The sequence below is a fragment of the Pinus tabuliformis genome, chromosome 1_2 (assembly GCF_031772625.1).
Source record: "Pinus tabuliformis cultivar Carrire ecotype Pingquan chromosome 1_2, CPIR1, whole genome shotgun sequence".
NCBI lineage: Eukaryota > Viridiplantae > Streptophyta > Pinopsida > Pinales > Pinaceae > Pinus > Pinus tabuliformis.
The window spans coordinates 428,688,853-428,716,757 of NC_142298.1; the positions used below are offsets into that span (position 1 = coordinate 428,688,853).

Consider the following 27,905-nt stretch of genomic DNA (forward strand, 5'->3'; position numbering starts at 1 on the left):
AAATTATTTACACTATTCACAATTAAAATCAAGCTCTAGTTAGCAAAAAAATCCTTTTAGCCCAAGTAGATTTTGAAAATAGAAATAATTTGTATTTTATGTACAAGCCAAGACCCTGCACAATAAATCGTTAGATAAGCTCGAGGTCCAAACAAGATGTGGTCACCTCAAAGTCTGTGAACTTGGAGTTTTCTCCAAGCGCTGAATTACCTAAAGAACTCTACACACTCGAAAGATACATTATTAGTTTCAAAGGGGTTCGATTCACACAAATAGACTAGAGATCTATAGATACATGCTAGATTTGCCAACTTCAATGTGTTGACTCTAGCCCAATACCTAAAGCAATACACTTGTGCTAATAGTTAATCCAACAACTGGCTATGAAACAATAATATCAAGTTAAAGAACAAAATTAGAGCATTAAACCCATTCAACGGATACGATGAATCGTCAAGAGAGAGACACCTTGAATTGCAACCCCAATGACTTTATTAAAAATATTCTAGCAGAGCTTAGCTTAGTACAATTTTTTTCGTCAGATGAAGCTACAATGAGGAGCTTGAAAGCTTCCTTATATAGAAAATGAGAGGGATTAACCCCTCCAAGTGGAAATAGCGGCTAGTTGTATCGATCCATGGCTGGATCCTTGTCGAAAAAATCTCCAAAAAATTTCCTTTTTCCTTGTTCGCTGTGTTGGAGGGTTAAAATTTGACTTCTGGGACCTTCATATAATAGAATTATCGCTACATGTGCAAAATATTCAACTGCTTGGTCTAAAAATTTTGATTTGTTGGGAAATAGTCTTCTCTGGCCCAACAAATTTCTGGACTGGGTCCTTTTGCCTTGGAAATGAGGCTTTTATTTTTTGACTTGAATATTTTCCTTTGAAAATAGCCTCAAATAATTTTTGAATGATTTTTCCACTTGGAGGGTAATTAATTTTTCCATTCGTTTTAGTTTTTTAGACAATTTCTAGCTAATTTTTTTTCTTTATTTTATTTTTGCTAGAAAATAAAATTATAAGACTCAAGAGGGGATTAAATATTTTTACCACCCTCTAAATGTATCTAAATAATATTTTGGTAATAGTGTTCTAATTATGAGGAACCATTCACCAAAAATATTCCTAGATAACACTTTTACATCAAGATATTACAAATTCAACCCTTAGAAAAGGAAATTACACATAGACACAAAGTCTTAAGACTCAACCAAATTCTGCGACTCAAGACACATGATTTAGTATGATAAAATACATAGACTCGATAACACTAGGACTCACGTAAGACCTTGTCAATGAGCTCTACCCTAGATTTGGGGTATATTTGGGAGGAAGACTCTGCCATTATCTGTGTTTACAAACACAGATAATTTGGGGAGGTTAAAAAACTCCCATAGAGTGAAACCCTTTGAGAAGAATCATAGGCTTACCTAGGTGTTGCTACATGGGTTAATAGTCATACTAGAGTAATTTTTACAATACAAAAGCAAAATTTGGGATTACAATGATAATATTGACTCAAAATTTTTATTCCATTGCTTTATACTCTCCTTCTTGGACTGTTGACATGTACATGGTCAATAGTACCAACCTTTGATATTTGTGTTGCTTGCTGTGCATTAAATGTTGAACAACACCTCGAAATTTGTGTTGTACCTGCCTCGATTTTCATGTTGGTCCTACAGATTCATTCCCTATCTCAATGGTTGTATGAAATGGTCTCTCTTTCTCTTCAGCTCAACTCCTCTTGCTGAACTTCTCTCCTTGGCTCTCTTTCGCATCTTCTCCAAATCTCACGAAGAATGGTGTGCCTCTTCACTCTCTCTTTCTCCTTTTATTTCTCATTAATGACTGAAATCCCTAACCTTAGATCTCAATGGATGAAATTCAATCTGGCCATCTCAAGATCAACGGTCCTAACTTAATATCATATTTGGCCCAGTAAATCATTAAGTGACCCAAATTTATAAAGTTACACTCACTTTATAAAATGTCACTTTCTAGTCATTAAATATAAAAAGTCACTCTCTAACTTTATAAAATCACTTTATAAAGTCCTTAGAGAGTGAAATATGCTCGGTCACTTCTGTTAGTTTTTGTAGCATCAGATGTGTTCTAGCCACGATATTTGGCGGAGAGGCTAGAATACATGTATTCTCCAAAACCCAAAAATCGTTTTTGGAAATTCCACCTAGAGACGACTCAATTAGATTTATTAGTCAATTTTTAATATTTCTTAAGTCTAAACTTAAGAAATATGATTAATTAATCAGAATTAATTAAGTCATGGTGAGAATGTTCTAGGAAAGTACATGGATCGATTTCTAGTTAATCCTAGCCCTCTATTAAGATTTAATAAGAAGAATTCGATGGGGCTTGGAGAAGAGGCACCAAATCAGTTGAGCATTTGATAGGAAATTGATCTCCAGTGTAGCATCATTCAGTTGCTGGAGGTGATTCAGTGAGAGAGGCGCAGAGATAGTGAGGTCGGAGGAAGATTTTCCAGTTCCGGTGAGTACATTGTAGAGAGGTAGGGCAAAGCTCTCTTGGGGAGAAGTCGAGATTCCGAGCCATAAGCTGGGAAGAGGGTCCGGAGGCAAAAAGTATCAGTTTCCCAAACAACAGCTGACGAGACAGTGACAGGAGACGCAGTTCTAAGCTTGTGGAACGCAGTAACTGAATAGGCTGATGCAGTGACTGTGTAGAGGGAGCAAGGAGCAGCTCAATTCGAGCTGAGGTTAGTGTTGGATCACCTGTGGAGTGAGAAAGTTTTCTCACTAGTTATTATTGCCAATTATTTCTCTGTTTGGATTGCTAGTTTAAGCATCCATAATTTGTACTCAGATTTTCACTACTGCATAATATTAAAACCCTCAACTGCTGCACTGGTTTTCCTGAGTTGGGTTTTTTCGGGGACTTAGTCCAAAAATAATGGTATATTTTGTGTGTGTGCATCTATTTTTTCCAATTTTTTTATTCCTTCCACAATATTTTTTTTGTGAAGGTTGCAGTGTATTTGTTTCGATATTTGCCGTAGCACACAACAAATAATTTGTTTAATTAAATTAACAAATAGAAGAAACAACATTAGTTGCTACAATAAGATTCAGGGTTAGTCGAATTTTCACATGGTATCAGAGGGCAGATTGTAAGCCGAAGAGCGGAATAGCTGAAGGGAATAGGCATTTTGTAGCTTTGCGTAAGCAGCAGTTTGAAACCCTCAGAGGAAACACAATTTCTTGGCAGAAGGGTCAATCTCTTGAGGAAAAATTGATTTCTCTGAGAGAGCGATAGAGAAATCGGATTTCTCCAGTTCGAGGATTACTAGAGGCAGAGGGAGCAACCAATATTTTCCTTACAGAGCAGATCTCTAGCTGGACGCAGTATTTTGCAGCAGTTGCTAGTGCAAAATAATGTCAGGAGGAAGAAAGAGCACACACTGAGGGAAATTTTCCTCAGGGGACTTATAGCTTCAGAAGTTCAATTTTCTCTTGTAGATCAACAGTTGTTGTGAGTAGATTTACTCAGTCCAGTAGGAAGTGCGTAGAGCCTAGCAACAACTGAGTAGAAGAGAAGAGGAGGATTTCGACTTATTTTGCTGAGATGGCCACTGCTGGACCACGAGATCAAGACAGGCTGGATGGTGATTCCATCTATGTCATCTAGAAGGCAAGGATGTCCTTCCTTCTGGATGAACATGGCTTGAAGCCATATATTGATGCAGTGGTAGCTATTGCCCAGGGATGTAGATCAGTTGAAGGAATACCGAAAGGAGATGGCGAGGGGAAGAGGTTGATTCTTGACGGTGCTCGAGATCACATTGTGTCAGACATAGCAAGCCAGGGAACGACGAAGGAGATGTGGGATACACTTTCCATGCTATACCAAGGCACTTCCGAGCAACGAAAGATGTACTTGGAGGAGAAGCTGAGATGCACCGAGATGTAGAAAGGGGAACACATCGACTGATCCGAATAGAAAATGGCATCAACCCATCCACCAATGCTATTTATCCACCCATGGTATTGTAAGTGACATCCACCCATGGTATTCATTCACCCATGGAATTGACCCGTAGTATTGTGACATCCACCCATGGTATTCATTCACCCATGGAATTGACCCGTGGTATTGTAACTGAAAAATACTATAAGTAACAAGTCGCATTTTTTAAAAGGACAGTTTTGTCCGCCACAGTGTAGCTTTTATAGTTATTCTCCGTTTTAATAAAAAGTTTATTTGTGTTTTATTTTTTTACTGGGCCTTCTCCTCTTTTTCTTCTGGCAATTCATTTTTTTAGATCTTGGGGGCCTTCTCCCCAAGATACATTTCAATCTTTTAGCTTTTGGGGGCCTCCCCCCAAGATCCGGATCATCGACCCCTACCTCACTAGGATTCAGGAGATCCGGGATCAATTGTCAGCTGTTGGAGCAACACCTCAAGCCACAAAGCTAGTACGGTTGGCACTCAACAGTGTCTCCAAGGAGTGGCAAGTATTCGTCCAAAGCATTTTGGGCAGATAAACCTTGCCAAAGTGGGACAGGACGTGGGCTGATTTGCAGCAGGAGGAGTTGAGGCGAGACTTAGTGAAGAGCTCCATCAGTGGTAGTAGTAGTGGGTCAAAGTAGCTGAAGGTGGAGGAGAATGTGGCCCTTGCATCAAAGGGTCCCAGACAAGGATAGGGGGAGCAACGAAAGTAGAAGGACTTGTCGAGGGTCAAGTGCTTCAGATGTGGTGAGCTTGGCCACTACAACACCCACTGTACTCTCAGGAAGAAGGACAAACAGGAGAATCAGGACCAACAGGCAGCATCAACAGAGATCGATAGGATTTCCTCTAGGCTGGAGGAAGACTTCGCCATATTTGTTGGCATACCCCCATGAGTGAAATGGGGTGATTTGGATTTGTAGCCCTAGAGTGCTACAGATGGGCAAGATTCTTGAGGAGGTACACCTCTTGAATCAGAGCCTTGCTACGGGAGCTCACACTATTTCGGTAGCAGGATGGATCTGTGGCAGTAGATGCAATCAGATTCCAGAGTGACAGATGCAAAGTCTAATTGCATGTCAATAGTGCAATTGGCACAGTGCAGAGTCAATAGCAGCGCAGATGCCTTAGTGACAACACAAATACTAGCAGCAACCAGATACTCGGGTGACAGATGTATCACATTGATCACAATTGGTTCAATATTTAGGATGCTTTTCAGTTGCAGATGTTGCAGTTGCAACAACAACAGATGGAGAGGGAGTTGCAGTGCAGATGCAATGTTGGTAGCAGTTCAACAGAGTTAGCAACAACAAAGATGCAACACATATTAGAGTTATGTAGTGGTTGGTGGGCAGCGGTAGCTAGACATCAGCAATGTGACAAGAGATGATGCAGAGACAAGGTGTTGTTTTGGTGGGTTGCAACACTAGAACACATTCCTCGCTATGAGGGAGTGTTAGTTTTTGTAGCATCAGATGTGTTCTAACCACGAGATTTGGTGGAGAGGCTAGAATACATGTATTCTCCAAAACCCAGAAATTGTTTATGGAAATTTCACCTAGCAACGACTTAAATAGATTTATTAGTCAGTTTTTAATATTTACTAAGTCTAAACTTAGGACGTATGATTATTTAATCAAAATTAATTAAGTCATGGTGAGAATGTGCTAGAAAAGTATATGGATACATTTATAGTTAATCCTAGCCTGCGATTCAGATTTAATCATGGCCGTTGAAGTCTCAACGGAGGATTATAAGAAGAAGTCGATGGGGCTTGGAGAAGAGGCAACAAATTAGTTGAGCATTCGATTTTGCTAGGAAATCAATCTCCAGTGTAGCAACATTCAGTTGCTGGAGGTGATTCATTGAGATCGAAGCAGTGAGAGAGGGATAAAGATAGTGAGGCCGGAGGAAGCTTTTCCAGTTCCGGTGAGTACATTGTAGAGAGGCAGCGCAGAGCCCTCTTTGGGAGATTTCTGTTTTGCTGGGGAGAAGTCAAGATTTTGAGCCAGAAGCTGGGTAGAGGGTTCAGAGGCAAAGAGTATCAATTTCCCAAACAACAACTGATGGGGCAATGAGAGGAGATGCAGTTCCGAGCTTGTGGAATGTTGTAACTGCGTAGGTTGACGCAGTGACTGCGCAAAGGGAGTAAGGAGCAACTCAATTCGAGCTAAGGTCAGTGTTGGATTGCTTGTGGAGTGAGAAATTTTTCTCACTAGTTATTATTGCCAGTTATTTCTCTGTTTGGATTGCTAGTTTAAGCATCCATAGTTTGTACTCATATTTTCACTATTGCATAATATTAAAACCCTCAGCTGCTGCACCGGTTTTCCCGAGTTGGGTTTTTCCGGGGACTTAGTCCAAAAATAACAGTGTATTTTGTGTGTGTGCATCTATTTCTTCCAACTTTTTTATTTCTTCCGCAGTATTTGTTTTGTGAAGGTTGCAGTGTATTTATTTCTATATTTGTTGTAGCACACAACAAATAATTTGTTTAATTAAATTAACAAATAGAAGAAATAACATCAGTTGCTGCAATAGGATTCGGGGTTAGCCGAATTTTCACAACTTCTGCATGCTAGGCATTGCCAATGCAAAAGTACCACTCGAGCTACAAATTTTAACACTCCCTCTTAGCGAGGGAGGTACTTATAGCACCTCCACCACGACGATCTGTCTCCAAGCCCATCTTACCACCTATAGCAGCTCCCTCTGTCCCTGAAGCCTGTCTTGCTACCTGCCCTGAAACTTGCTCTGAGAGCCTGCTAAAACCAACCATGCTCGAAGGAGTCCCATCACACTTGTGAGCATCTATCAATGTCGTACTGTACCAACTGAGTCTCCTGATAGTACCAGAAGAATCACTCTTCGTTGCCACCTGTCCCCTCTTAGCCACTGACACTGATCTTGAATCCAAAATTCCCTCAGATCCACCCATAGGTTGTCCCATCAACTTATATGACTGCCCCTGTTTGATGCCGAGCACTACTACTGCATCCAAGGTCACTCCCTCTGAACATAGAAGCACTCGCCCATCCCAGAACAAAACTCTAGAGTCTATATCCATCCTCCTCCAAGGCTGACATTGAGAGCAAGTGTATCGTTTGTCCTGGAACAAGTAACATCCCTGTCACATCCATAAATCCTCTTGACTCTAGCTGGAATCTGACACATCCAACACCGTTCACTGCATGTGTGGTGCTAGCTCCACAGCTCACATGGCAGTTTGAGCCTGTCTATAAAATACTGTGGAACAATGATCTCATCCTCGTCATGTGACTAGATGCTCTACTCTCCACTATCCATAACCCACTGTCCTCATACATCACAATACTACTATCCGAAATACAGGCAATACGAGAAAACTCTTTCTCAAATTTCTTAGCAAAGTCGTCAATCTTAGTTGGTGCTACTACTGCTGCTACTTGTTCCTCTTTCGTCTTCTTCTTCTTGGGCTAGGATAATGAACAATCTTCTGACATGCAAAACATTTCACTTTGCTCATGTTCTTCATAGAAGTTGATCTCCCACTTCCCTTTACCTTACCATTGCCATTGTCCTTAACTGTAAGAGCAACATTTTTCTCATATTCCCCACTAGTTGTAGTTTGAAGTATCATGTAACATCATTTAGCACATCTAAGACGAGGGATAGGAATTGATATACCACTATATGCGATTGAGTTGATGAGCATAGGAATGCAACTATTGGATGTAGAACACTTGGTTCAGGTTGATGAGTAGGAATTTCATGAAGTCAACAATATGTCGCACTCATCTAAATGTGTCTTTGAAGGTAGTTGCCTAAAAGGCAACACCACCTGTATTGATTCTACTTCTTTGATCTTTCAACCTTTGAACATGATCTTACTCTCTTTTAAATGTAGACCTCACCTTTGGATTTCTAGTATGCAGACAAATTTCAATACTCATTATCTCTTGATTAAAAATGTGAGCCTTGACTCTTATGTAAGAGCCCTTGAAGGTCTTATCAATTTTACATAAATTGCACTTGCATTCCTATGACCCTCTATGTAATATTTCTTTTATCAATTTATCTATAATTCCTAGATAATTGCAAATAAATTACTGCGAACTCTAGAAAATACATTCCACAATTTTTGCTCTGATACCATTGTAATATTCCTAATTATTTAATTGATCAAATTTTCCCTTAATTTTTCCGCAATGGAATACACCATGAAAATTTACTAGAAACATAATAAACTCGTGTGATAAAATTGCTAGTGCTTAAATAAACCATACAATTGCAACCCAGAAAAATTGGCAAGAAAATGTTGTAAACCCCAACAAGTTTTATTTATTTAATACTAAGGAGAGATTGCATTAATAAATTGCAGAAACTACTTGGCAATTGAACTAGTTGGAAAATAAATGAGGTGACGGCCTCTGAAATAATTGCGGCAATACTGATCCTGGCCTCCCAAAACTGTAACTGGAACCGATAAACACACTTGTGAACTTTGAATGAATTCACCAAGGGGTTCACCAGAAATGAAACCCAAATTGTAGATTTGGGTAATCCCCACTTCCAATCCATAGATTTGCTCCAGATCTGCTCACCAACTCAGAAATCTCTACAATAGTGAGTTGGGTTTCTTAGAATCTAAATTCGGATATTCCACAGTTTTCATCTTTGCTTTGTCGACGTTTTGAGTTGGGTTTCGTTCAACATACCAAGAATCCCAAGGGTTTTGATCCTAGGGCTCTCTAAACCTGAAAACCAAGTTCACAAAACCTTCCCAAGAAAAAATATTCAAAATCCAAGATGTCCCAATGACTTACTTTCCCTTCTTTTAATGATTTGATGGATCTCTCTTCAACCTTTTAGAAGCACTTTTATTTTATTATTTCATTTTCATTCTAGAAGCTCCATTTTATTTCATCTAAATGACTCTTTTTATTTTGTTTTATTTAAGTCACTTTTAATCTCGAAAAATGATTAATCTGCCGCTACGATTTCTTTGGCCACTAAAAGTTACTTTTCATCATCCCATCTTGTAGATCTCTTCATCCCTGTTCCAACGAGCTATTACACTAAGGTGTTTCTCGAGATAATATGCTCCAAATAACACCTTTAGCATATTTAATTAAAATATGTTTGATAATAAACCCGCTTTACGGGAATCATCGAAATGCAACAAAACCAAGAATGAACTATTGGGAACTGATCGTGGTGATGAAATATAGGAAGCGAACTCCGTCGACACCCATAAAACTCCTCCAGAACCGTCTGGGCCAATCGATGACGTAATCTCGCTCCTGTGACTTCGCTAACACAAACCCTGTAAATCCACCTTGTTGTCGCACAAAATGTCTAGGCACCGTGAGAACGCTTAGATCAGGGGCTGTCACCCTGATCCCCAATCTCTCCATTTAAGCTGTCTCCCTACAATAGGCTAAGGGGGGTAGACCCTATGGAAAAATGGAATGAAGAAGAACTAGTTGGGAACCAACCAGTTCGGGAGACACAACAAGGCGATCAAGTACTTGATTAAGATTCAGCAAGACTTAGGATTAAATTAGATTTTAAACGATTAATACCAGTGCCTTATGGAGTCAACGATCTTGCTAGGGAAATGAAGACCAAGTAATCGATTAGCAACTGCTGCTTAGGTGAATGACTATCTTATATGAAATGCAGATCCTAAAACTTAATGTGAGATGCAGGAATCTTGGTTGATTTTAGTTAAATGCCTACTTAGATTGTGAATCCTTCAATCCTTTCTGTGTTGAGCCTGATTTCGTAGTAATTAGTAGAGAGAAGGTTAGGAGAAGCACACTAAGGTGTGATTAATGATACCTCTCCTGAACTTCTAACATACCCGGTGCCTCCGGCGCTGCAGAGAGCTGTGGCTCTGATGACTGCAAGGTCACTGTTTTAAGTACTATTAAAACAGGATTCTCAAGAAAAGATGGATGGAGATCTATCTGTCTATCACCCAAGCTTATGTTTGGAAGTAAATTTTATCTATGCAAAGTTAACTTATGAAGTTAGACTCGAGAATGGGGAAACACTTATATTGCTAAAGCCTTCAATTGCCCAAATGAGATGCTCGCTTTATTAGATGAAGACTTAGAAGATAAACTGTTGAAGATATTATAATTAAAACACCAACTTATTTCAAATCTTCTGGATACAATTTAGCTCTAAGAGAACAAAAACCACTTGAAATTCGATATCAATGTGAACAAATGTTCAAAAGATACTCAGCTTATGAAACAAAAAATATGCATTTTATCACAATTCCATGATAGAGTACTTAATTTTCAGAAATTAGTTTTTAGGACAATAGTAAGAAAAACTTCATGACAACAACAATATGACAATGAAAACAGTAAGCTATCAATGATAAATTATTTTTCCAACCTTCCATACACTTTACATCATTATTTTCATATATCTTATATCACAAGGGGGAAAACCTATCTGAAATAGACCCTCACAGATTACCCTTTCTGCGACACAAATATAATCCAGTAGATTAAGCAATTTGTAATAACCCAACCAAATAGTTAGGATTATTCCCAAATCACTTTTACATAGACTCGATCTATAACACTAGGACTTGCCTAAGGTCTCGGTGACAAAATTCATTCCGGCTTTGGGGTAAGGCTGAAGGAAAACTCTGCCGATCATCCAAGAATGGATCGGTGAGACAAAAAACCTCCCGGAATGTAGATCGTTACCAAAAAAATAGGTTTACCTAGGCAATTACATACATGACACAGATCTGCTGAGATTATTTACATCATATACATGCAGAATGGGTTTACATTATAACATGACAATTAGGTTGATGACGAAAGCTGGACGACAGGGACACATCGATCAGGCGCAATCTCTTTTGTGAAAAAAGGGGGTGTACTGCTATGGGTCGTTGACGCATAGTGGTGAACACACCCTAACTACATCATAAAGGAAACCAAAAATGGGGATATTACACTCTAGCACCCATTTGCTGGACTTTGGTAACATGCTTCCATGGAGGGTAGTGTTCTTGCTGCGTGGTTGCTTAAGAAGCTCTAGGAACACTAGAAATGCCACTTTCAGAAGCTGTGAATGCTGTAAATACAATAAATAAATGCACTCACAAAAAAAAAGCATTTGCAGCCTGCACCCTTTTCTTGCTGCCCACAATTGTTCTCTTGTTGGAAATGCAGCGAAGCTTGCTCCCAGTGCTCAAAAACACAAGTAAAATTCTTGACGTTGCTTTAGGAAACTCCTCTTGTTGAAGAATGCGTGAGAAATGAGTGAATGGAGTGGTTTTTATAGAAAGGAGGGTATTATGGTTTCTAGAGAATTATAATTATTTTTTGGAATGCATATAAAATTGGGTTAATTAGTTTGTGGAGTGAATTAGATTTAAATTTAATGACAAATTTAGTTTTTTTTGGCCATAGAAAGGCTCCACTCCCTTATTGGGTGCTTGAGTGGGGTCGGAAAAGCAAAATATTCCTTTGAAACATGACGAAATTGCCCGAAATGGCACTAAAATGCTGCTAGCCATACCATTCGACATTTCCAAATCGTGAAACACTGTGGTATGGCTGCAACATTTAAGTGTTATTTTGGTGAGTTTCTGCGTTTTGTGGAGCTTCAAGTACTCGTACAACACCTTGGGGCTGTTTCTTGCAACATAGATTTCTTCTCTTTCTAGCTCATACTTGCCACTCAAGCTTGCTCTTTTTTATTTTTGCCATGGGTTGATCTGCTTGAAGAGGAATCTAAGTCTCTCATGAAGAATATGACCCCCTTGGTTGACTATTCAAAATATTATTTGTTAATCAGGATTTTTGCATGAATAATGTTATTTTATTGTAAGAGGCTTTCTCTATATAAATAGAGCCACTCTCATTGTCGTTGTTGTCAATAGTTAGAGAAACTTTAGTTCTATTTTCTTTAGCTTTGTAGCATTGATCTAAAACATCTCAAATTGTTGAATACAAAAGAAAGAACATTTTCAAATTTTAATCTTTTTGTGGAGAACATAATCTATGTATTGTTAATCTGGATTGTGAGATTTTATTGATGAGTAATTGTCTCTTTAAAACCTTGATGTAATTAGTGGCAAAGATATTTGAGTGAAAAGTGATTTCTTCATTGGAGATTTTCTATAGTTCAAATATTTCCAGTTATATGCCTTTTCTCCCACAAGTTTGCTGAGAATCTTCTTCACTAGAGCAGTGTTGCAGGAACCGTGCCCCCCAAGGATCCAAAGGCAGATCCACGTCCCGTACAGATCCGCCACCAATCCTTCGGTGGAACTGCAGATCAGAAAATCGGATCTGCGGTTCCTCCTTTTTTTGGCGGTTCCTGCAAAATTGGATTCGTGGGGGCCCGATCTGCGGCTCCTACTGCCCGATCCGCGGTTCCTATTTCCCGATCTGCAGATCCAGAAAGGATCGGGTGCAGATCTATGGAGGTTCGGGCGTGTATCCACCACAGATCGTGAGCGGATCCGAGAGAAGGTGGACGGTTCTGCAAGGCTTTTTTTGTTTTTGGAAATTCCGAACTGTTCTGTGAGGAACTACACTTTCCAAATACTCCCAAGGTGCCCCTTGATGCTCCCTAATGGTAATGTTAAATTCTTAAAGTAAAAGTGACATTCTCCTTTATCTTTCATTTCCATCCTTTTACTTAAATTTTTAACATTACCATGAAATGACTCGGGATGTTTGAGAGTGGTTCCAACCTCATCAGACTTCATATGGAGAAAATAAAATTTCATATCCCATTCAAAATTCAGCAGACTTAACAATTTTCAGGATCAATGGGATTGTGGCGTTTCATTGGATTATATCATGTATGAGGGCATGTGATTGGCATTTAATCAAGAGCAACAAGCCCTATATGTACCCCAGTGTTGGTGTTATTGATTGTTGAACTCCTTTGTCATGGCCTTAGCAATTATGTACCCTTCACTCAAGTCAAAATCTTTGATCAGGCATGTTAAGCTTTTTCTACCATATTACAAGGCTTGGATTAAGCTGTTTGATCAAAATTAGACAATGTTGACTAAAATCCCTATAGAATTGAAGTAGAGGCAAAGGCTAGACAAGAGAAGAGGAATCTAGATTGTAGATGGTTGATGCTGGAATAGCTAATCATTGATGTACAATGGATGCCGTATCTATCTTGATTTATGTAAAAATATGCATGTTTTCATGTCTTCTACAACTAATTTGGTATTTTGGATGGTTTTTTTAATATAAATGAAATATATATATATCTATATATATAGTAGACGCTTCCGAGACGCTTCGCTTCCTAAATTTTTGGAAAATGACGCTTCCGCATCCAAAAAACGTCCCCGTTTCGTCCCCATTTCGTGCAACATTGCATTAGAGTGAATTAAGTGTTCTAGAATTTACATCACAAGAATTAATTAGTGGCTGTAAGATGCTTTGTATAGCTGCTAACAGCCCTAAACAAGTGAATTTAACAATATAAATTATTGCACCCTAAGACTCCATAGCCCAAATAACCTTGGCACTGAACTTCACTTCCAACCTCATACTTTAAAACTCCTCTCTTGGCTTTAATTTAGATATGGAAAATAGAGATAGAAAATCTTAATTTCCAGTTAAATAATTTTGAGCCATCTCATTGTCACTTGTTTGCTGTATGAGATCTAAGTTTTAAACCATTGAAGCATTCACATTCAGATATCTTACTTTAGGTTTGATGACCTCTTCTTTAGCCTCCTAAATTCTGTAGTCCATAACCTATTATTGGCAAGAGTAAACTTGTTTAAATTGGGAGACTTCGTTCACTTTTGCATGCTTATCTAAATGGCTGTGAAATATACAAGAGATGGTAGGTGACCCAACTTCTACATTCATTTTCGAGCTTCATATAGAACCCATTAAACAAGCCATTTTTGCACTCATAGTTTGTTTCAACTCACTTCAAATTTGGAAAATAAAACTGCATCTTTAGAGCAAACCAGATTTACTTGAAGTCCTCATATGCATCTAACATCTTAACCTCGTTTGAGACAGTTATTTAGGAAGCCCCCATTTCTTGGTGATTATCCCAACTCAAAGTGTGGGACTTCGGCATCTTTGGAGTGGGTTGAATGGTAGTAATGTTTATTGCATGGCCATTATGTGTATGGCTTTAGTTGGTATTTGAAGTGAACTTTGGTTTCATGTTTTTTTTTTTCTTTATTCTTTTGTTCCCTTGTTAATAAGATGGTCTGAACTTTAAACATTTAAATTATTGTAAAGGTAATATATTATACACATTCGATTGATTGTCATATAACAAAACAGAGAGATTGCTTTGATATCTTGTTTGATTAATAGTAGACGTGTTATATTTGTTAGAGTATCTATTGACATTGATTCGTGTAGGCTTATTATTACTTGAATCAATATTGTTTTGTATAGTGTTTTGCTAAAGGCCTCTTACATGTGTATGAATGTTACAGATTCTGAATCATGTAAATGGAGGTTGTGTTATAAGTTTCAAGATGGACCAGTGGCGGCATTGGATATTCAATTTGGTAATTGTGTGTTGGGATTGAAATTGGTAAGGGTAGACACATGCTTGCATTTTTAAAATTTAGCCATTAATTTTAGATGCCAGCAAATTTTTTACTCTTTCCTAGTTTAGTAAGTACTTAATGTTGACTAATTGTTTATCTAAAAGTTGAATGTGCCACTTTAAAGGAGCCTTGTCAAGTACTTTACATTGTTTTTAAATATTAATATATGAATTACTCTTGTGAAAGGGGTGGTATCTCTCTCTTCGGTTGTGATATGAACTTTTTGAGTTTAATATTTCATTTTCAATATCTAATGTTTAAGCAATTCAAGAATAAGATTTTATTTTTGGGTAAAAACATCAAAATAAATGATGTGATGCATTCTTTCTTATGATACTACCATATTTGATAGTTTTTTTTATTAAAAGAAATGGGTGGCAAAATGACGTGATGCACTCTTTCTTATGATAGCACCATATCTAATTGTATTAGGAAAAATGGTGGTGACATAAGTCATATTGCCAAGAGTTACATCAATATTATGTTTTCCGATCCGATATACTCTTGAGGGCTACAAAGTTTGAGATATACAAAAACTAGGTTTTTCTTGCTACTATATGAAGCCATGTTGTTTGAATAACTATCTTGCTAGTAATATATATCTGTTATGAATATATATATATATATATATATATATATATATGTAATGTAAAAAAATCGTAATAAACAAATGATTAATTAGTGATTAGTATAGAAGAGGCATGTCTCTAAGAACATGACCATTCGTGAAAGGGCACTTGCCTAGGTATATATGCGGGCCCTCATTTGTAATATTCTCATCATATCATATTCTTTTTCATACATTTTAATATATATTCTTGTATCTTCAATGGAGAGCTTCATATTCAAAGTCTTTTGGAATATTTAACTTTTGAGTATACGAACTTTGTTTGGTACATTGGTATCAGAGCATTCCTCTGAGTCTACGAACCTTGTTCGTTACATTGGTACAGAGCATTCCTTTGAGTATACGAAATTTGTTTGTTACATTAGTATCAAAATTCTTCGATCCTTTGGCTGTTCATCCACTGCACAGAGCCAGTTTGATCCGGCCTTTGGCCATCAACCTTACGTCAAATTTGTTGTTGTGAAATTGAAGCGTTCCTCTATAGAAGAGTTTGGAGTTTCTCCATTTTGCCAATTTCACCATCGGGCCTTTGGCCTTGGGAAAAAAAAGAAAAAGGAAGTCGTTAGCCATTAAACGGAAAAAAAAATAAAGAAATTAAAAAAAAGGAGTTGAAGAAAAAAAGAAAGAATAATATATACATATATATTAAAAGAAAATTATAGAAAAAAATAAAAAGGAGAAATTATTTAAAACTATATATTATATTAAAACAGTGAAATAGAATAGAAAAAAATAAAAGAGTTAAAAATAAAATAAAAAAATAAAATAAACACTGTAGCCGTTGGCACCCAAAGTAGTCCGACACATAGACTGGACTTGATGTCAGTAGCCGCCGACATTCCAAAACAACATTAGCCACTCCGCTGCAAATTCTATCCCGCCCTACCGCACAGATGTTAACCCGTTAGAACCTCTGGAAGGTGCCACGAGTCAAAGGATCACTGGCTCTGCATGTTGGTGCTGTCGAGACCCAGCCGTCGTCCAACATCAAGCCGTATTCCGCCACTGACCAACAATCGTGACAACAATGACCACGCCTAGCCATCACTGACGACAACCACAACATCACTGCACTATCAAACTGCACAACAAATCCGATCAATTGTTTACAAATTCTTGTGTCGTATGATTGTGAATCACTGCATCCAATACAATCACCATTTGGTCCGTAAGAACTTCATTCACCATTTTTAGTTCATGTATGAATCGATCATACCTTTTCGTACAGTTGTTAATTTTTCTACCCTTTAAAAAATCACTATAATTCAGTTTCATCCGTATGAATTGCTGAAACCATCTATACAATTTCCACCATTGCCTTGTGGAAGTCAAAAGCCGTGTCAAAAGCTGTGACTCATATACGTACAAGGTGTGACTTTTCATGAAAACACAATTTCATATAATTAAAGGGTTAAGAGCCATATATGAAAAGTTAAGAGGGATATAATTAAAGAGTTAAGTTACAATAAATAAAAATATATATAAAAAGTTTCAGAAGTTCTAATATATATATAGGACATTCAAGTATTAAAAATAAATAGAAAGGGATATTTAATAAAAAAGAAAAAAAAAGTTTTAAGTACAAAAAGAATTATAAAAATATATATATATATATATTAAAAAGGCCAGTTATCGTTGACATAAAAATATCGAGAAAGCAAAATGGGGTTTTTTGGAAATGAAAGAAGGAAAGATGAGTCTTGTAAACAAGTCAACATTTTGGACTAAATGTCCATTTTGTTTAATAAAAATTGGGTATATATATATTCAAAAAAATTGCAAATTATGTTGTCCAACATGTGGTAGATTATTTAGTACTGAAGAACATCAGGTAATACACATATACAAATAAAAATATTAGAGGAAGAACTCACAAAACTTGAACAAAAAAATGTATTGGAAAAGAAATATAAAGATCTCGAAGACATGTTTTACAAGAAATCAAAAGAAAAGGACGAAGAAATTTCTCGCTTCAAGGACCACGTTGAAAAATTGCTTGCGCAAGTCAAGAAGACTGAGGTCACAAAGAAGGAACTCAAGAAGCACTAATCAGGACAAGAAGAGGAAAATTTACGTTTAAAGAACTTTAATAAAAATTTATTAGAACAAATCAAAAATTTAAAAGAAGAAGAGAATGACACTAAAAATAAAGTCAACAATCCAGAAAGTGAAGAACTTTCACGTCTAAGAAATCATAATCAAAACCTTCTTATGCAAATAAAGAAGCTCAGAAGTGACAAGAAGTCATTAAAAGACAAGTTAGAACAACTTACTCAAGAAGCAGTATTGAAGTTTTCAGTTGGAATAGTCCAAGTTGAAGATAAAGGAACGAATACTGATCCAGTCAATATCACAACTCAAGAAGAGGATAAACCAGTTGAAGTGAAGACATATTTAGAAGTTGCAATTCAAGCAACAAAAATTTCAAGTGAAGATTTCGCAATTAATCAAGCAACCTCTGTACCTGAAAGAAATCAAATACCTTCAATAAACCAAGAAATCACCACAAACAGATTAAGGGGAGATCAAACCACAAGAAATCCTTATCATCATCTAAATTATAAAAGCAAACATCTTAACCAGTCTGTATACCCAAACTAGAAACAAGTGACTTATCTTCCCAAGAACGTCGATGTCACCATAATTCAGTTTTGTGATAAAAATACATCTCAAGTTTCTGGTAACTGCAAGGGTCCACAAAATATTGATTTAGGATGGTCAGATCCCTGCTCAGTTCGACTATTTTGTTTAGCACTAAGAGGATCATATCAACTTGTATCAACAAAGATGGCAACTCAAAGAATTTGGAAAGGTGCGACTAAAAACAAATAACACGCCCTGTCGGCAATAAGCTTTGAGGACAAAGCTTTCTAAAGAGGAAGGTAATGTTATGAATATAATATATATATATAAATAATGTAAAAATAAATCATAATAAACAAATGATTAATTAATGATTAGTATAGAAGAGGCATGTCTCTAAGGACATGACCATTCGTGAAAGGGCACCTGCCTAGGTATATATGCGGGTCCTCATTTGTAACATTCTCATCATATCATATTCTTATTCACAGATTTTAATATATATTCTTGTATCTTCAATGGAGATCTTCATATTCGAAGTCTTCTGGAATATTTAATTTTTGAGTATATGCACTTTGTTTGTTACATTGGTATTAGAGCATTCCTTTGAGTATACAGACCTTGTTCGTTAGATTGGTATCAATGCATTCCTCTGTGCAACGAATGAGCGGCCAGAGGATCGAACAACTTTGATATCAATGTAACGAACGAAGTTTATATACTTGAGGAATGCTCTGATACCAATGTAAATAACAAGTTCGTATACTCAGAGGAATGCTTTGATACCAATGTAACGAACAAAGTTCGTATACTCTAAAGTTAAATATTCTAGAAGACTTCAAATATGAAGATATCCATTGAAGATACAAGAATATATATTAAAATGTATGAATAAGAATATGATGATATGATGAGATAACAATATCTATAGTTCGTAAAGCTAAAAATTCAAATAAAACTATGCCCACTGTGGGCACTATTGGCAGATTCCACGCGAACTAAAAAACTCATGGGTGCACTTGCTTCCTCATTCACCTATGTGGAAGGGAGGGCTTGGGTCAATGCCCTTTCCACCAAGAGATGAAAACAATAGATAGGTGGTGTTGTCGCACAAAGTGTCCATGCACCACGACAACACTCAAAGAAAGGGCCGTCACTCTAATTTTTACTCACTCCATTTAGACTTTCTCCTAGACGAGTCAAGGGGGGTAGTCTCTAGGGGTAAATGGATGAGGAAAACCTGTGTAACACAGGCTCTAGGAGACTTAAGGTTGAATAACTTAATGAAAATGAGATAAGTTATGATTAACTGAGTTATTGATATATATCAATTGAGATGAATAAGACACCTACGAGATAGAAATGATTTTTAGACTAGTGCCTTAGATGCTCAATTAACCATGAACCAACTTGAAGAAACAAAATCAAGCTATTCAGAAGAAAATTAGAGATGTGATAGAAAAGATGACCATGAACAATTAGATCAAAACCTTAGCATGCAAAATATTCTAGCAATTAAATTTCGAAAAATTTAAATACCATGAAGAACCATGAAATTCAAATGCTAAGCAATTCACAATCCTAGAATTAAAATGATTTTTCTTTAATGACCCAGATCTAGAAAATTTGTTAATTTTCCTATAGTCAATCTTTAGATATGATTTTAAGCGTGTTTGACAATAGAGAAATTAATACCACAAAATTTTCCTTTTAAATTTTTAAAGTCCAAAACCCTTAACACAAATAAAAACCCAAGAATGAACTTTAGATTAAAAATTTGATTATTCCTTAGGCAATTTTTAATGTGCTAAGTTTTATGAGAAAGTTTAATGTGGTAAATGATCAATTAAATTTTTCAATGTGACAAAAGTAAAAAAAATCAAAAGGGTTAATAAATTAAATTTTTAATGGGCCATAGGCCACATAAAAATTTTAATTTTTTTTAATGTGAAAGCGTAAGTCCTCTTTTGATTTAATTTTTTTTGAAGTTTCAAAGTCACATAAAATTATTATTTTTTATATTTAAAAAAAGTCATAAAGAAATCAAAACCAAAAGGAAAGGTAAAATAAAAATAAAAATTGAAATAAAAAATCAAAAGTTAAAAAAAATTAAAATCAAAACAAAAACAATTTTTTTTAGATTTCCTTTTAAATAAAAAAAGATCAAATCAAAAATAAAATAAAAAGATGAAAACAAAAGTTAAAATCTAAATCGAATCATGAAAACCCTAAGAAACTAAAACATAAGTAAAATAAATGAAACAAGGAAATCGAATGTTTATTGTTTTTGCACGTAGGCTCGACGGTGGCGACAAGAGTGAGGGTTTAATGCATGTAGCAAGGAAGAGAAGATGTTAGTGAGCAACGAGGGGGGATAACGCAGAGGGACAAGGGAGCTCGGGCAGCACGCACGAGAGAGCAAAGGAGATGGCGGCGCGCGGATAAGGAGAATGCGGAGGGGAAGAAGGCGGATGCGAGGTGGAGGTAGAGAAACTCACGAGGAAGAAATGGCAACATAGAGGGTCGCGTTTTAGCAACAGTCGAAAAGTGGTTAGGAAAAACGCAGTCAAGAAGAAGACTGCGATTTGGCAGAGAGAGTGAAATCAAAATTTGTAGTGAGAGTGTTAAAATTGGCAACCAGGGCAAAACTTCATGTGGGTCATCTTATTCATGGCTAATAATATTTTTATTAGATTCCTCTCGTCGAGAGGTGTAGGATTGATATAAAGATCATCCAATTCTGATAAGTATTCATGAAGATATGAATTTATTTTGATTATGGAATTATTATCAAGCCGACCTACAACTCATGTAGGCTTAGAAGCCCAACAGTCGCATCTATTCACCCACCAACGTTGTGTATAAATATAAGTGGACTTTTCCTCATTTGGACTCACTCATCTCATCACATCTCTCTCTCTACTGTGCAGATATGAGTCTCTTCTCTACTGCGCTGAAATGGGTCTCTCTCTCTCACACATGTGAAGCCGGAAGTTGTTGAATTTGAAGCTGCAACTGCAGAAGTAAAGATTGACTTGCGTGGCCTAGAAGATCTCCTCTTTGGAACTACGCTGTAGGTTCATCTGAACCTCCTTTGAAAGCCGCAACTTTTGGTGGTGGAATGAAGTCAATCCGACGAACGGTTTGCAAGATATCGACTGCCCTAGTTTGAAGCCGGAAACTGCTGAAACTGAAGCTGCAACTGCAGAAGTAAAGATTGACTTGCGTGGCCTAGAAGATCTCCTCATCTGAACTGCGCTGTAGATTCATCTGAACCTCCTCTGGAAGCCGCAACTTTTGGTGGTGGAATGAAGTCAATCCGACGAACGGTTTGCAAGATATCGACTGCCCTAGTTTGAAGCCGGAAATTGCTGAAACTGAAGCTGCAACTGCAGAAGTAAAGATTGAATTGCGTGGCCTAGAAGATCTCCTCATCTGAACTGCGATGTAGGTTCATCTGAACCTCCTCTGGAAGCCAAAACTTTTGGTGGTGGAATGAAGTCAATCCGACTGTCGGTTTGTGAGATATGGTCTGCCCTATTTTGATAATGAAGCCGCTAATGCTGATGCTACTGATCTAGGGTTTGCTACTGCTGATATGAATCAGATTTATTGTACTATTTCTCTCTGCTGAATTATTGAAGATAAAAGAAGATTTGATCAAAGGGTTTCCCCACACATTGTGGGGTTTGTCCTTGGCTAGCCTGTTGGACACCTAATCCTAAATGGTTAGTGTGGAAGCCGAAAAGACAAAGCAGTCCAAGAGACCTTGGGATCTGAAACCCAAAAGTCACATAATATACTATAAATGTATATCTTCTGTTAATAAAAAATTGAATTGCATGTTTTATCTTTCATATCTTTCTGGCTGCCCATGTGTGTTTGACATGGTATCAGAGCCAAGTTAGGCTTAGGCATTTTCAGATATTGTCAGCGCTGCATTCTTTCCAAGATTTGTTTGCTTCTTTATTTGGCCAGTCAGCTATAGAAATAAAGTTACTCTATGTTTATAATGTTACTCAGCGCAATTCTGTGGCTTTTCTCTACTGTCGGTCATGCCTCCCTGAGCGCTCTGCCAGCACTACCTGTCTAGTTGCACTAAACATTATCGCTTCTCTCTCTCACTGAAATCGGGTCTGACACTATTCCTAACGTCTCTGTCACCTACCTACCCTAGCTGTAACACCTCGGCATCTTTGTTTGTCTCTTCAGACTTATCAAGCCTGGACCCTATCTGTTACAATTGTTACCAAGCGCTCAACTCACTCGAATTTGAATACTACAAGTTCGAATAGGATACACATTCGATATTATATTTTACTTAGACATTGTTTCATTCTCTCCTTAAGAGCAGAAACTTTTGTCTCGACCTGCAAATTCGAACGTCTTCTCTTTGTCGAAAGTAGAGGTTTCATTGATACGCTGATAGTCTGTCTACACCTGCCTTAACATTCTATCAATGCAACACCATTTTTGCAATCCCTACCATAATGTATACACCTGAATTTACCATATTGTCTACATGGTAGTCTGTTGTCGTAACGTTGCCTTGAGTACTATATGTACGTTGCTCTTTGCATTGAAATACCTGGTGTCGCACACACTAAATGGCTTATAGACACGAACGCTATATTGTTGAACGCTAGTCAAAACTCCAGTAACTCTGCTGAGAATCGTGGTAAACGCTGCCTAAATTAAACATTGAAGACAGAGCATGACTGTGTGTGATTAAATGTTGCGGTCCACGTGGTGGCGGTTATGAATTGAAAACAGAGCATGACCGTGTGTTTAACATATATATTGCATAGAATACGTTACATTCCAACGTTGAAACGTAACATTTTTCAAGGATTTTGTGTTGGTGATTAGGTTACAATTCAATGCGCAGCTCTTGTGTAACGCCAAGAATCTTAATTCTGACAGACATCGAGGAACCTGCCAAACGGGGAGATTGAAGAAGGGCCGTTAAGGTTAGACAAGGTGACGGGAAAATCCAAGGGTTTTGCCTTTTTTATTTACAAGTCGGAGAAATCCGCCAAGAATACGCTCGAGGAACCCACGAAGACGTTTGATGGGGCCACGCTTACTTGCAAGGCCGCCCCGCGCAGGAACAATAACAATAATGGACCTCTGTTTAATGTAACTCCCTCCTCACCTGACGGCGAATTTGACGGGTATGAAGGCAGAATGGTATCCAACTCTGGCGGTTTCCATAGAATAAATTATGGAAGTGAATCGTCAGTGTCAGCAAATCAGCCGTTCGACCAACCTTATGGGTCTCCACTTTTCCAGCCAGCATTTTCAAATCGAAAAAGGCACTGAAGCTGAGCAGCTACATTTTAAAGGAAGGTGCTATCTGCAATGCTGAAGCTATTTGATAAATCTGCTTCTCGTATTCGTTGTTTGATGAAGCGTCTTCTTCACATTCTCAGGCTTTGGTGATCTGTTTCGGTGGAGAGCATTCAATTCTTCCATGGGAATATTTAACTTATAAGCACAGCCTGTGATGCATGCATTGTAATATTCCGCAGAGTTATCATCCTGCCCTGGAGAACGATCAATATAAGCACTCCATGGATGGTCCTTTATAACAGGATCCTTGTAGCAGATCTCATTGCAATCTTCTACACATGGAATTTGAGTAAGAGCGGCGTATTTATGGGTGGAGCTGTTCCCGCAGGGCGACGTCCACTGCTGTGAAATCATCGGCATTCTGAACTGTGGTGTTCACAACTACAGATGTAGCAATCACATTATCGGAAAACACACAAAAGTGATATAATTTATTATCTGCGAGTTTAGGTGAATGATTCTGCTGATCCATGTATTTTTGTAGTTTATGATTTTTGGACCATTCCTTTGTGCCAAAACAGTAAAGACCCTTGGGCACAGCTTCTGCAGCCGATTGTCCAAATGTTGTACTTTGTATAGTTGCAGCATTTGCACGATCTTCCAGCGCTTGTATCTGAACCTTCAATTTCATGATCATAGTAGCACTGTCATAGTGAAGCTCCTTAGCTTGAAAAATCAACAATGATAACTGTCGAATTATGGGTTCTGCTTCCTCCATGATTGTACTTTTGCAACGCCTGGCACTCGGCGCAGATATTGTCTTTGCTGTCCATGTCTTGTTTTTTGACAAGTTACTCGCTCTCTGATATGGCACAATCATAGTATATCGTTGTTGCAGCAGTTTAATGGATGGTTCAGTTATATTTTTTGAAACATAATCAATGCAGTTGTGAGATTGCGGAGAGCCTCTGAGAGATTCGTCGTTGCTGCATTCTTAATAATTTGTATCTTCTGAAAGACGACTAAGAAGTTCCCCAGTTCATGTGACATCAAAGAATGCGATCTCTTGGTTAAAAAGATGTCGAAATAAATCTTTTCTCAATCGAGCAACAACACGTTCACTTGATGATGCAAACCACCATCCAAGCAGTGCAGTAGCAAATGAACCAATTAAGATTATAAGAAGAATTTCCACAAGAGTGTTTTTGATGGTATTAAAAGCATCTGCTTTCTCTTCTTCCGTTCTCAAATCTCTGTTGACAATATCAATAATCCTGCCGCCATATTTTGGAACTAAAATATTTGTTGTGGATGCAATAAAAAGTGCCACAGTTGCAATAGTCTGCGCATTAAGCCTCTAGCGCTTGCCCTGCGTTTTTTCTTTAATCTGCAGCATTTTCTTTGTGTAGCTTGAAGATGTTTAGCAGCTGATAGTTTTTGCAGCCGTCAAGGGATTTCTTCAAAATATTAGAGGATTTTGGGTAATTGTTGGCTAAATATAGAAGGAGTCTGTGATATTTGTATAATTTTCATAGTTTCAAGATATCTCTGGTTGGTTTTTCCCTTTAAGCTACAGGGCTTTCTTGTGTAACTTGAAGATATTTAGCAGCTGACATTTTTCTGTGGGATTTTGGAGGATTTTTAAGGTGTAGAAAAATGGCTAAGCTTGAAAGAATATTAGAGTTATTGAGAACTCTAATCATGTCCACTGCTAACAGCACAGTCAAAATTAACAAAGCCTCTCTTTCAGACATTCAAACATGTCTGCAATATGCACAAGAAAAGATAGAGTTTTTGCAGCTTGAATCACAACTGCAGCAGGAAGAATTACAACAGTGGAGTCATCATTCTGAACCTGTTTCTGTTCAGAACAATGAAACAGACTCCCATAAACAGCAAGTCAATAATGTTACAGTTCATTCAGATAAAGCAGCAAGGTTACATGCAGAGGCAGAAGTTCAGTCTGCACTTCCCAAGCCCATCATCAGACCTTGGGAACAGCTTGTCCACAACAAGCACATAACTGGTCTTGGATATGACAAGGACTTGTCCTTTCATATTCCAGACTACACCAAGCCCATTCAGTTTCAGAGTGCTGGATTCATTTATGACAGTTCACCTGCTCCTCATGACAGTTCAGCTCCAACTGTTCCAGATTCTGCCCCTCTTCCACAACAACAACAACAACAACAACAACAACGGATTGAGAAATGCCAACACTGTGATCGAGTTGGCCATCTGAAAGATGACTGTTTTGATCTTCATCCATGTGAGCACTGTCATAAAACCAGCCATTCTTCACACAGATGCTTCAGAAACAAACGTCCTGCAAGAACAAAAATTCATCTTGGATGGATCGCTTCTTGGCAATGGGCATCAACAGCCAAGAAGATATTCCAAACACATGTTAGAACTTGTTCTAGAGTATTGAACAGTCTTGCAGTTGAGTTTTCTCCATCATCTCACCTTGTATCTGACAGGGGGGGAAATGATGGTCATCTACAAGCTTCAAAGTCACATCAAGCGAGCCTGAGCCACAACCTGCCACACCAGTTTCAGAGTTGTAGCCAGAGACAAAGATGCCTGAACATGCCTTCAGTTGGCAATCTGGGACACTTCCTCTAGCAGAAGACTTCAGCTTCTTGCCAGTTTTGGAAGAGTTCCAGGAATCGCAGAGTTGTTGGTCATCCTTAAACCATCACAGATTAAGAACACTTCCTCTAGCAGAAGACTCCAGCTTCTTGCCAGTTTTGGAAGAGTTCCAGGAATTGCATTAAGCATTCCAGAGTTGTTGGTCATCCTTAAACCATCACAGGTTGAGACTTCCCTTTTCAGGTTGAAGTTTTACCTTTTATGCGGGGTGAGACCTCCCTTTTATGGTTGAAGGTTTCCCTCTTTAAAACAATAGGATCACTTCCTCTAGCAGAAAACTTCAGTTTCTTGCCAGTTTTGGAAGAGTTCCGGGAACTACACTAAGCGTTCCAGTGTTGGTGGTCATCCTTAAACCACTGCCCTTTATACCAACATTTCATAGAGCACATTCAGCCTAGTGCTGCCATGCATTTTTTGCACATTTTGTATTACAGTGCTCTTCTTGGACTCATACATAACCCTTCGGATTAAGGGGGGGAATGTTGGACACCTAATCCTAAATGGTTAGTGTGGAAGCCGAAAAGACAAAGCAGTCCAAGAGACCTTGGGATCTGAAACCCAAGAGTCACATAATGTACTATAAATGTATATCTTCTGTTAATAAAAAATTGAATTGCATGTTTTATCTTTCATATCTTTCTGGCTGCCCATGTGTGTTTGACATAGCCGCCACATCTTGTGTCTCTTGTCTTGGCTTGTTTTCTGTTGATCGTTTAATGTTCTATCTGCACTTTACTTTATGTACATGTGATTGCTAATCGGTGGAATATAATACGAAAAAGAAGTAAACTGTTATAAGCATAGAACATACCATAACTTAACAGAGAGGGAAGTAAAAACGCAGCAGAGAAGAGGGTTCAACAAGGCAGCAAACATAAAAAATATGGTAGTAGCCCAAGAAACTCTTAAAAAATTTCCAGAAATTTATGTTAAACTAGTATACTTTAGCTTTAAAATATGTTCTGAGAAAAACTCATGAAATCGCCAGATATAAATTTTGAAACCCTCAAACTGGAAAAAAAATTGGAATAATGCCCATGCAAAATGATTTTGAGGCCAGATTTTACCTTCCAGGCCCTAGATATGGCTCGAAATAAAAATTCTCCTTCAGAGCTGCACCTACAATAACGAAAATAAAACACCCAGACAATATATATAATGATAAATTTGAAAACCCCAAAGACCCACGTTAAATAAATACAATATTTACAAACTGAAAGCTCGAAGTAGTCACATCTACCATTTTGCTACAAATAAATTGTTTTTTTCAATTTTTAAAAGGAGTTGTTAGCTCGAAACCCTCATGCATCACAAAACGAAAATCTTATGATAAGCCTGGAGCTTATTTAGCTGGGCTCTTCAGGAAATACAGATCGGGAGTTGGCTGGTCAACTAAAGACTATCCTCTAACGCCCGATAATCTATCTCAAGATTTCCTTGCAAAACTCGATCCAACCATAAAAAATAGAGAGAAAATAATAATTAAATTTAGACAAATAGAGATACCTGCTATTACGTTCAAAATTAAAATTATTATTCAAACTCCAACAAATTAAGCAAGATACTTGTGCTCATATCACTCTTTAGAAGCTATCATCAATTAATGGCAGAAGTGTCATTAGACACGTAATTTTATTAATCAGAAAAAAATAATTACGTATTTGATTTTGCAAGAGTTTACATCCGAACATCCAAACACTCTTGCAATGAGCTATTTTTAAGCTCCATGTTCTAACTACCTCTAATTATGGATCACTTATTAAATAACAAGTGTCCACTTACAATAAATGCTATTCAAAACAACTAGCTAACAGATCTCCTAAAATAGAGCCTAAGATACGACACTTTTGGAGAGTCATATCTTGTTACAACAATATACTAATTCTAAATGTCTCCATTAAATAATTAAACATTCTAGAATAATAATTATTAATTTAATATCTTAAATTAATAATCATTTTATTCTAATTTTATAACCTATGATAAGTTTGTATTTTTGGATCATTTAACATTCCCCCCTATGATCCAAAGATACATTACAACAGATACCAAGTTCATCCCTGAACTTAGTAAATTTTATTCTGCCAAGCGGTTTTGTGAAAATGTCGGAGATCTGATCTTCGGAAGGACAATAAACTGGCTTGAGGACATCTTTGGCAATGAGAGATCTGATATGATGATAC

General features: G+C 37.4%; 1 protein-coding gene across 2 annotated transcripts in view; it reads left to right on the forward strand.

The window, feature by feature from the left end:
• SEH1H (Transducin/WD40 repeat-like superfamily protein) overlaps nt 1-27,905 on the forward strand; it is a 346,770-nt gene that overhangs the window by 157,653 nt on the left and 161,212 nt on the right. For both annotated transcript variants that reach the window (XM_089395337.1, XM_089395336.1), the window contains exon 3: nt 14,451-14,551. In XM_089395337.1, coding sequence (XP_089251463.1) covers nt 14,451-14,551 — 101 coding nt within the window. The remainder of the gene's footprint in view (nt 1-14,450; nt 14,552-27,905) is intronic.